Source organism: Chrysemys picta, chromosome 4, assembly GCF_011386835.1.
Source record: "Chrysemys picta bellii isolate R12L10 chromosome 4, ASM1138683v2, whole genome shotgun sequence".
NCBI classification, from domain to species: Eukaryota; Metazoa; Chordata; order Testudines; family Emydidae; genus Chrysemys; species Chrysemys picta.
Window position 1 is genome coordinate 35,071,557 of NC_088794.1, and position 11,174 is coordinate 35,082,730.

General features: G+C 61.2%; 1 protein-coding gene across 1 annotated transcript; it reads left to right on the forward strand.

The window, feature by feature from the left end:
• The first annotated feature begins 444 nt into the window (after positions 1-444).
• On the forward strand, positions 445-8,562 carry LOC135982978 (protein diaphanous homolog 1-like). The gene is made up of 7 exons (XM_065592010.1): positions 445-940; positions 1,159-1,253; positions 1,400-1,552; positions 2,472-5,967; positions 6,426-6,598; positions 6,752-7,728; positions 8,176-8,562. The coding sequence occupies exons 1-4, from the start codon at positions 826-828 to the stop codon at positions 2,958-2,960; spliced, it is 852 nt and encodes a 283-aa protein (XP_065448082.1). The 5' UTR covers positions 445-825; the 3' UTR covers positions 2,961-5,967; positions 6,426-6,598; positions 6,752-7,728; positions 8,176-8,562.
• Positions 8,563-11,174: the final 2,612 nt, after the last annotated feature.

Below are 11,174 nucleotides of genomic sequence, written 5' to 3' on the forward strand. Positions count from 1 at the left end.
TCAGGGAGGATGGGACCAGCCCCGACACCGAGCATTGTCCCAATCTAGAGAGACAATGACAAGCTGTGACCTGCAGGATACAAGCATCGTCCTGGGGGCAAGAGTCCCCTTCTAAAACTCTGCGGTCAATGAATCAGATATTCCACCCCCACCGCATGCAATGTCTCAGCCCCCTTGGGATGCGGGGGGGAGGCATTAGCACTACACATGCACCCCCTCATCAATCCTGAGCTGCCTCCTTTCCCCACAGCACATTCACTACTGGACCGTGTCCAGGGTGCCACGAGAGAGAGCCAGGGCCATCAGGAGCAGCGCGGCCCTGCTCACGTCCGTCATCTCCCTCCCTGACTTTGACGTAAGTGGCCTCTGAGCCCAGCTTCCTGACTCCAGGCGTAGGGGGGCCGGCTCCAATGGGCTGGAGGATCTGCGGCTGCAGGGGCTGTGGGCTAGGAGTGATCCTCTTGGGGAGGCAGAGTCAGAGCAGAGAATGAGCCTGGCTTGAGTCAAGTTCTTCTTGTCCTGGTTAAGTGGCGACTCTCGCTTGTAAGGGGAGCAGGCTCCAGGTTCTTGCCTTCCCGTCATCCTGGAGCAGCTGGGGAAGCAAATCCTCCTGGAGGGCCCTGCCCACATCTCTGTCCTCCGGGCTCCCTTGCGGGCAGAGATAACTAAGGATTCAGCTCTAGCTCCTATCCTCTAGCATCTCCTGCAGAGGGGCTGAGGGGAAGGAGAGTCCTGGCCCAGGCGGGGACTGGGAGCTGACAGGAAAATGCTGATGGAGTCCCCTCTCCCTCTCCCTTCCATTAGAACTCAGCCGAATTCCCCAGGATGGGCCACCACGTGGCCCAGCTGGCTCTGTCCATCAGTGACCCAGACGAGGACATCAGCCGGCAGGCCAGGGAGGGGGTTTACCGGCTCTACCAGCTCCTGCTGCGCCAGAGGGGTAAGGAACCCGGCTAGACGAGTCAGACTGGGACCCCAGCCGATTTCTCTCCGAGTGACCCCGGCTGGCGGATCAGTCTCTCTCTCTCTCTTTCTGTGTTCTCCACCACCCCCGCAGTTCTGTTGGGCTCTGCCCACCGTGCAGCCACCAATGGGATTGGAAGGACACAAGCCCTGCAACCAGAATGACCAATGTGTATGTGTCTCTCTCTTTCCCAGAGCTGACCATCCGTGAGGTCGAAGACCTTTGGTGCTGGGACTGGCACCAGGACAGCCGGCTCCTCGGCTATAAGAACACCGCCAGGGTGGGGGAGGTAAGGACACTCTGCCAGGGCACGGCACAGCTCTGCAGGGCAGGTGGCTGCCTCCTGGAGCCACGCGACGGAGTTGCCGTTCTAGGCCAGGATTTGGAGCCTGGTTCGGGGCAATCTGCTGAAGCCTCACATCTGGTTGGTTTCAGGTTTTTGCCAAATTCTTCTCGGAGGGGCAGAGAAGATTCTTCCTGCAGACAGCAGTGCTGGCCATGCACGACCCCCTGCTGCGTGTCAGCCAGGCTGGGCTGCTCCTCACTTACTCCCTCCTGGGGCAAACCGAGCAGCTGATGGGGAGCAAGGTGAGCAGCTGCATTAGACTCAGGAGATTGGGGCGGGGCCCAGGCCTCATTCCCATCCTCTGGCCATTCGCCGGCCTGGCAGCAAGGCGACTGGTGGGGAATGAGAGTGAGAGCAGGTGCTCCTGGGAAGGGAGATGAATTCACCTCCATGAGCAGGAGGGAGGAGGTTGTCCCCGGAGCAGTTCCAGCCCAGCTCGTTAGCAAGGCTAATGAATGACAAGCATTGCCTCAGCACGGACTTCTGTTCTTGGGAAGGGCAGCAGAGTCCTCTACGTGCCCTCTGCGAGCCTCTCCTGTCACCCGCGCCACCACCCAGAGTTGTTCCCGTCACTGGCAGCCTGGGAGGCCAAGGACTGAGGGGTGATGGCGACTGACCGGGCAGGTCTGAGGCACATGGGCGGGGGAAGCTCGTCCTGCTGCCGGCAGGGCTGGACTCGCTCTAGAGAGAACGGGAGGATTCACTCAGCAGGGGCTGCTGATCTGCCCCATTCACCAGGGCTGCCGTCCTGCGGCTTCAGCCTCAGTGCCTGGGATGACTTGGGGAAAGGTCTCAAGCTCCCCACATCCCACTTCACTGCTGCCAGAATCCCTCCGCCCCCCGCCCCGCTAGAGCCCCCTCCCTGCCCAACCTGGGTGGGGGTGGAGGAGAGGGGTCAGAGAACTTGAGCTGTGGATTGGAGGTGGAACAGCTGTCAGGGGCACTGGGTGGGAGGTGGCAGGAGCTCCCCCTACAAGGAGGTTGTTGGCACTGGTGGTCCCTTGAAAGGAAAACAAGACTCCATTCTGGGGGTTAGGAGGGGGACTCCATCCCTCAGAGGTGCGCGGGTGCTGGGTGGAATTGCTGCTGGTCCCAGGGGCCCTTAATTCCCCGATTCCACGGGGGCATCTGAGTCTCTGACAGGTCCTCGTTCCCTTGCAGCACGAGGTCGTCACGGCCAAAATAATGAACGAACTTCACATCATCCGGCACTTGCGCCAAGTGCCGGAGGCGCTGCAGGAATTCTGCCTCCAAGGCCACCAGCAACTCCTGCTCCCTCTAAACGGGGAGTGTAGTGAGACTGAGCGGCCTCCCTCCGAGCAGGAGAGCGAGGGCCCCTCAACACACCCCTTGGATGGCAGAGCCTATATCGCCCCACCCCCCTTGCCTGTTGGCTGGCCACCGGGGCCTCTGGTAGACTCTGTTTCAACTGAGCGGCCTCCCTCCGAGCAGGAGAGCGAGGGCCCCTCTACACGCCCCTTGGATGGCAGAGCCTATATCGCCCCACCCCCCTCGCCTGTTGGCTGGCCACCGGGGCCTCTGGTAGACTCTGTTGAAACTGAGCGGCCTCCCTCCGAGCGGGAGAGCGAGGGCCCCTCTACACGCCCCTTGGAGGGCAGAGCCTATATCGCCCCGCCCCCCTCGCCATAAGGACCGGGGCGTGGAGTCGGAAATATAAAAGGCCGGCCCTTGACCACAGTTGGGGAACAGCCTGCAACAGAGGAGGACACTTGGCCTGTTCTCCAGAGTCCCCTAACCCTAACCCCAGACATGGACGAGGACTGGCCCGGAGTACCCGCTGCGGTTTACCCCAGGGAGCCGGAAGAGGCCTGCAGGCCGCAGGTACCAAACCCCGGGGAGGCAGGAAGTAGCCCAGGGGCAGCCCGGGAGCTGCTGGCTGCAGAGCCCGGCGCGGCTCAGTCGGCGTGTTGCGGCTGGATCCCCGCCGACGCAGGGGCAACCAATCCTGCCCCTGCCAGCGCCTTGGGCTGGGACGCGGGGGAGGAGGGTGGGACCGCGTCCCCCTGCCACCCCACCCCGGGTGGCTGACCCCCTACATGGTGCAAGGAGGCTCTAGCCCAGGACAGGAACTGTTTGTTGGCTGGCCACCGGGGCCCCGCCCAGGCTAGAGCCAGCCCTGTCAAGTCTGTCTGTTTGCTGGCTGCCAGGGTTCCACCCAGGCCAGGGCCCGCCCTTGAAGTCTGGTTGTTTGTGGGGTGCTTGGGCCCCGCCCAGGCCTGAGCCACCCCCGATACAATGTGTTGAGGGGCTGACCACTTGAGCGACCTCAGCCCAGCAGCGCCGGCTCTACCATTTTTGCTGCCCCAAGCAAAAAAAAAAAATGCAACAACACTCGGACTGCCAAAGCGAGCAAAAAGAAAACCAAAAAAAACCCCCAACCACTTGGACTGCTGCCACCCGAACTGCCGAAGCAGAAAAAAACCCAACAACAACGCTCGGACTGCCGCCGCCCGAACAGCTGAAGTGCAAAAAACAAAAAAGTCGCCCGGCCTGTGCTGCCCCAAGAATGGACGGAATGCCGCCCCAGGCATGTGCTTCCTCCGCTGGTGCCTGGAGCCAGCCCCGCAGCCCAGGCCGCAGCCTGGTTGCGACAGCTGATCGCTGAGGTGGGGCGGCTGCTCCACCCCCATGCAAGAGGGCGCTAGAGTAGGCCAGAGCGGCTCCAGAGGCTGGTAGCCAATCAGAGAATGGTCAACTGAGAGCCAATCAGGGCCGAGATTAGAGCCAGCCAATCAGGGCTAAGCTAGGCCCTATATAAAGGCTGCCCAGGCGAACAGCAGGCAGTATCCCCCAAACCTTGATGGGAGAAGGTCTGTCTTCAGAGCAGGAGACCAGCATCTCCGAAAGAGCAGTGCTGGGCAGGCTCAAGGGAGCATACTACAGCTCCGGCCCAAGACCTGCCAGACTGCGGGCCCTGATAGAAAGGGCCTAGAGGACCCAGAGGAGAAGTGGCCCAGGGACAGTTGGACAAGGGGAGAGCAGGGAGACTGCCACTAGAGGATCCCTGGGTTTGGACCCAGGATAGTTGGTGGGCCTGGGTCCCCCCGTTCCCTCTTGTACTGCAGCTGGCCATACGATGGCTGAGTCAAACTGCAACCGGCCCTTGAGACAAGGGGCTAGACTTTGCGGGTTTTGGTTGGCCACTGAGGCAGGTGCAAGGACTGTTGCTAACCTACTTCCCACCGGAAGGAGATGAGGATGGATTAGGGGGCACTGCTGGAGGGAAGTGGCCTGAAGAAGGACACCGTCAAGCAGACTAGGCAGATTGTGCCACATGGAGAGACCAAAATGGTGGAGAAAAGAGACTTCTATTGGAGGGCCTGGGTGGCTTGGCTTGCCGAACAGCAACGGGAGTTGTTCTGGCTGCTGTGGAGGTCGGCACCCAGACCAAACAAGAGATCCGGCACCGAGGGCGAGAGGCCAGGAACGCTGAACTGCTTCGCCTGTAGGTGACAGGGACACTAAAGGAGGGAGTGTCCCTCCTGGGAGGGGGCAGAGAGGCCCCACCCAGAAAAGGCACCCCCTGTGAGAGTAACGGGGGCCCCCAGCTTGTTGGGTCTGTGGGGAGCCAGGGCACCTGAAGAGAGAGTGCCCCTACAGGACTCCCAAGGCCTGGGCCAGCCCAGAAGGAAGGGCTAGGGCCCCAACAAGCAGGAGTAGGGATGTGCCAGGGGGAAGACCCAGAAAGTGCTTCCATTGCCACCAATGGGGACATTTAAAGAGGCACTGCCCCCTGAGGCAGAAAGGGGGAGTGTCTGAGACAAGGGCTCGGTCAGAGACCAGCCACAGAGAAGAGGTGGTGAAGACGGAGGCCCCTAGAGAGAAAGGGGCTGGGGCAGAGAGGCCCCACCGAAATGAGGGAACCCACATAGGAGCCAGGAGGGCCCATGTGGGAACCCAAAGAGAAGTAGGAACCCACGTAGGACCAGGGCGTTCTACAGTGGGAACCCAGACCCTACAGCTGGGAAGCAGCTGGCTCCAGACTTTGGAGGGCCTGCGAGAGGAAAGGGATGCCCTGCAGGCCCCACTACGAAGGAAGCTGGGGTGATAGGGACCCCTTTCCTCCCCTCCCCCGTGAGCATTTTTTAAGGGGGAGGGTTTGTGGTGGGACGGCTGCCCCACCCCCATGTGAGAGGGAACTAGAGTAGGCCAGAATGGCTGTGCAAGCCGTCAGCCAATCAGGGAAGAGCCTACTGAGAGCCAATCAGGGCCGAGATTAGAGCCAGCCAATCAGGGCTAGGCTAGGCCCTATATAATGGCTGCCCAGGAGAGCAGAAGGTCGTCTGTCCCAGAATTTCATGGGGGAAGGTCTGTCTCCAGAACAGGAGACCAGCATCTCGGGCTGGGCAGTACTGCATCTGGCCATCCGGTGGCCGAGACAAATTGTAACCGGCCCTTGAGACAAGGGGCTAGACTTTGGGGGTTGCGGTTGGCCACCGAGGCAGGTGCAAGGACTGTTGCTAACCCCCGCCCCTGGAATGGGGTGAGGATGGACTAGTGGACACTGCTGGAGGCAGTGAGCAACGCGGCTCCAGATGCCAACGGAGGACAAGAGACGGATGGGACGCTGCCAGCAGAGGGCGTTCCCCAGGGACTGAGCTAATTCCCAGAGCGACCAGCGGGAGGCGCCATGCTGGTGAGTCCCAACCCCGTCAAAACCGCCCAGCCCTATTGTGGGCCCACTGCTACCCTGCAGACTGTGGTCAGGACCAGACTGGGCCAGCTGGAGTGGCCTCCCTCTGATTGGGAGAGCGAGAAGGGGAAATGGAGCCCCCTGGCACTCACAGAAACTCTCTCCCCTCTCTGTGGAGCAGGGTTCTTCCCTCTGCCCCCCAAATTCCTTCATATGGGGCAGGACCTCTTTCCTTTGCACCCACTCCCCTCTGTCTACCCCCCCTCATTCCCGCTGCGCCCAGGCAGAGCTCTCCCTGCCCCATATGGTCCAGAAAAGCCCTTGTGTCAGGGCCACAGCCCCACTGGAGCTCGGAAAGCTCCACTTTTGAGGAGGTGGGGGTGGGACAGAGGCTCGGTTAGCTTCACCTCCTGCCCTTTATTCTCCCCTTGGCCCTTCTATGGGGTCTCTGGGTGTGACAGGAATAGGAGCCTCCTTCCCAGCTGTCTTCCAGGCCCTGGGATCTGGCACAGCCTCCCAGACGGGCGCTTCCTGTAGCTGAGCCACGTCAGGGAGCAGTGGGGACAGGTCACCTCGTCCCAGCAATGCCGGCTCTCAAAGAGGCTTAGATGGAAGACCCCAGGCCCTCATGGAGGTAAGAGCCATTTACTTCTTGGGGCGTGTGGGTCTCTTGGGGGAGAAATGGCATCCCCGATGCATAGCCTGGCTGGGAGCTTTCCCTGTCCCTGGATTCCAGCCCTGGTACAGAGCCCTATTTCTCATCATGATATCCTCATTTTATTCTCAGAGGCGGTGTCCAGGATCCTGGAGACGGTTTCCTGCTGCAGGAGGTTTGAGCGGGGAGAGATCACTCACTGTCACGACCCAGGGGTCTCCAACCCAGGTCTGCAGGGTTCATGGGAGCAGCCACACTCCAACCCTCCACCTGGAAGCCTGCTGAAAATTGCTTACCTCGGACCCATGAAGTTCAGCCCCAGTTTGAGGCTCCACTCCTGAGGTCCTATTGGAGGAGTCCCAGGAAAGCTCCCTGGCCCTGCGTAAGACAGCAGCAGGAACACGAAGCTGACTGAACACCAGGCCTGCTCCCGGTTCTGGACCGTGCGCTGCCTGGTTCTGCTGCCGCTCCCCTGGCTTGATTTCCTGGCATCTGAGTTGTGGTGGTGATCGCACGTTTGTCTTTTGCTGCTGATCTTCCAGTATCCTGACCCGGCTGACTCCGCACTCCTGTCATGTGAGTGTGGACTCTGGCTCTGACCAGTAGGTCTGGCTGCCCTTGACCCAGCCGTGACATGGACTTTGATACAATTTTCTCCATTGCCCCTTTCTGATCTCCAGGAAGATACACGAGTCCCTTGGCTCCCAAAGTCCCAGTTGCCCGCTATTCAAGGGCTTGTATCGCCCCACCCCAGCTGCTTTTCCTAGGGGAATCTCCCTAGAGCAGAGGAGAAATCTGCTCTTTTCTTAGGATCAGTCCCACCCTGGCCTCAGCTTAGCTACTTTGTTTACCTGGGGTCAGGCACCACTTTTGAAGCCCTCAGCATGGGGGTGGAGGTGGGAGCAGAGGCTGGAGCTCCAGCAGTTTCCACCAAAGAACACCCCCCTGTCTTTCTATGGTCCGGTTAGGGCTCCGCATCCACCTTGGAGCTGAACAGCTGGGAGCTGATGGATTGTCCTTGGTGGGCCATGTTCTTGTGTGTGATGAGAGGGCCAGGAGCAGATGCACCACGCCTGGCCAGGACCGGGCTAAGCAACCTGTAATGCTAGGTGAGTCAAACCAGGGCCACAATACAGACACCCTGGGTCAGTATTATCCCTGTTCGCTGGGGCATAGGGATAGAAAGCAACTGGCTGCAAGGTCACACATGACGTCCCTGACAGAGGCAGGAAGGAAGCGTGGGACTGATACCAGTCGAGCTCCAACCACTAGACTCCACCCATTTCCAAAGTCAGAGAACCCAGGAGCCCTGACTCTGACACTAGGCCTTAAATGACAAGACCAACCTCCCTCCCACTCAGGAAGCCATAGAAGGGACCATCTGCTGAGCTCCCCTTGGCAATGCCGCTGTCAGAGACCATTGCTAGTGGGTGACAAGTGCCTGAGCCCGGAACTGCTTGAGAGCCTCCTAGAGACTCGCAGGTGTTTGACTGTGACCCTCAGGGAGCCGTGGCAAGAGCCTCTCCGGCTCTAACAAAGAGTTTCTGTTCTCCTAGACAGTCAGCCCGTGAGGCCAGTTTGCAGAATGTGGAAGAGCCCTTTGGCGAGGCGTTGGAGGATTCACCATGAAGGTGGCAGCAGCGGCAGTGTCTGGGGTCCCTATGGGCCAAGCCTCAACTCCTGCCAATCCAGGCTAATCTCCCGCTGCTCTCAGTGGGGCCTGGCTTTAGCTGCTGGGCCTGTGAGCCTAGACCAGGGGTCTCAAACTCAAATGACCACGAGGGCTGCATGAGGACTAGTTCATTGGCCCGAGGGCCGCATCACTGACACCCCTCCCCCCTCGCTGCCCGAGGCCCTGCCCCCAGAGGGAGCAGGAGGGGTGTGGCAGGGTCTCAGGGCGGGAGTTGAGGTGCAGGGGGCTCAGGGCAGGGAGTTGGAGGGGTGAGGCAGGGGGTGCAGGGTGCAGTAGGGGGCTCTGGGCAGGGGGTTGGGGTGTGGGGTGCAGTAGGGGTGAGGGGTTCAGACAGGGGGCTCAGGGTAGGGAGTTAGGGTGCAGGAGGGAGTGTGTGGTAGAGGGTTGGGGTTCAGACAGGGGGCTCAGGGCAGAAGGTTGGGGTGCAGAAAGGGTGTGGGATGTGGCTGGAGGCTGAGGGCAGGGAGTTGGGGTGCAGAAGGGGGTTGAGGTGCAGGCAGGAGGTTCAGGGCAGGGAGTTGGAGGGGTGCAGCAGGGGGTTGGGGTGCAGGCAGGAGGTTCAGGGCAGGGAGTTGGGGTGCAGGGGGCAGGAGGGAGTGCGAGGTGTGGCTGAGGGTTGGGGTCCAGGCAGGGGGCTCACGGCAGGGGTTTGGGGTGCAGGATGGCATTGGGCTGTGGCCTGGAGCCGCTTACCTAGAGAAATAGCCCCGCAGGCCGCGTGTTGGAGACCCCTGGCCTAGGCCGAGCACTCAGGGATTTCCATCAGCCTGCTCAATGGCGAATGCAGCCACCCAAAGAAGGGAAGAAGAGTGGAAGTGAAGGAGTAAAGCTGGACCATCCGCTGAGCTGCTGCAATCAAGTGAGCAGAGCCGGGGAGAGAAGAGGGAGAAGTCGAAGGTGGCTGGCGGCAGTAGGGAGGAGAAGCAGTTTGGGAGCCAGGAGAGGAGAAATAAATAGTTAATGACAAATGCTGCCGGCTCTCTCTTGTGTGCTGAAGGGTTGAAAAGGGGTCTCTTTACTATCAGGCTAAACTTTAAAATAGCTGTGTATGGGGCTGGGGGGTCTATAAAGGTAAGAGGTCACTCTAGGGGCTTGAAGTCCCAGATTCTCGGGCTATTGCCTCCTTCTACCAGCTGATCTCAACCCAGCAACTCCCTCAGGTGGTAGCAGTAGTGAGCTCTTGTCCTCCTTTTCTGGACTAGCCACCAGAAAAAGGACACGATCCATGTGGCCAAGGAAAGAGAGAGGCAGTGTTGCCTGTTACCATGGCTCTTGTGGGGGAGCACGGCAGGTTACGCTGGACTAGGTAGGAGCCACATGTCTCCAAACTTGCACCTCCCGAGGCTCTAGAGACTTCGCTCCTGATCCCAGAGCGTCCTCAGAGTCCTAAAGCACCAGATGGATTCTGGCCTCTCCCCCCACCTCAGCAGTCCAGAAAAAGTGATTTGTAGACATGTTCTGTGTCCTCTCCTGCCACACTCCCCTGTTGGCAACTAATGCAGTCACAGAGTTCAGGCTCGGTGACAGGCATTGCTCTGGGCTGGGACAAGCAGGAGGACATGAGCTGCAATGGATCCCCCTGTGCGTGGGCTGAATGGGCAACCTCTCTCCTTCCATCTCTGCTTTCCAGCCCACAGGCACTAAGGAGAAGGTGATGTACTTACCCCAAAGGTGGGGGTGGGAAGAAGCAGAGTGAAGAGGCGATCAGAGCGCCATCCCATAGCATTCCTCCTAGAGTCTCTCCAACCACCACCTGGCTCCTTCCTGCCGTAGGCCGCAGCCCCTAGGTTCCACAGGGACTTTCTGAATTAACCCTCTAGAAAGCTGCCTCTGGCTTCCTACAAGCTTTCACACGGACCTGTCACGGGAGGTAAGGAATAAGGTCCTACCTCCCCCAACTGCTCGGGGTAGGGTTACCATACGTCCGGATTTTCCCGGACATGTTCGGCTTTTGGGGGCTCAAATCCCCGTCCGCGGGGAAATCCCCAAAAGCCGGGCATGTCCGGGAAAATCGGGAGGCTCGGCCGGGGCCTCTTTGTCCGAGGCCGGGGGCATGGTGCCGGGCCGGGGCCGGGAGCCGGGCCCGCAGGGCCGGGCCCGCGGAGCCGGGAGCCGGGGGCGCGGTGCCGGTCCGGGCCCGCGGAGCCGGGTCGGGGAGCCGGGCCGGGCCCGCGGAGCAGGGAGCCGGGCCGGGGTCGGGGGGTGCGCCGGGCCCGCGGGGCTGGGAGCCGGGGGGTGCGCCGGGCCCGCGGGGCTGGGAGCCGGGGGGTGCGCCGGGGTCGGGGAGCCGGGGCCGGGGAGTGCGCCGGGGTCGGGGAGCCGGGGCCGGGAGCCGGGGAGTGCGCCGGGGTCGGGGAGCCGGGGTCAGGGAGCCAGGGCCGGGAGCTGGGGAGCCGGGGAGTGCGCCGGGGTCGGGGGGTGCGCCGGGGTCGGGGAGCCGGGGTCGGGGAGTGCGCCGGGGTCGGGGAGCCAGGGCCGGGAGCCGGGGAGTGCGCCGGGGTCGGGGAGCCGGGGTCGGGGAGCCGGGGGGTGGTCGTTCGGGGCCTTCTCCCCCCCACCCCCCTTACCTGCTTCAGGCTTCCCGCGAATTAAATGTTCGCGGGAAGCAGGGGAGGGGGTGGAGACTTTGGGAGGGGGCGGAGTTGGGGCGTGGGCGTGGGCGGGGCTGGGGGCGGGGCTGGGCCCCCGGGGAGTGTCCTCCATTTGGAGGCACAAAATATGGTAACCCTAGCTCGGGGGAATCCTCTCCGAGAATCAGTGCAGAGCTTTATGCAGCTCAACAAACAGATCCCTTTGTGTGGTGTTGTCAAGAAGCTTCACCCCCCGCTTGGCAGCTCTTTTTAGAGCAACATTAACTCCCAC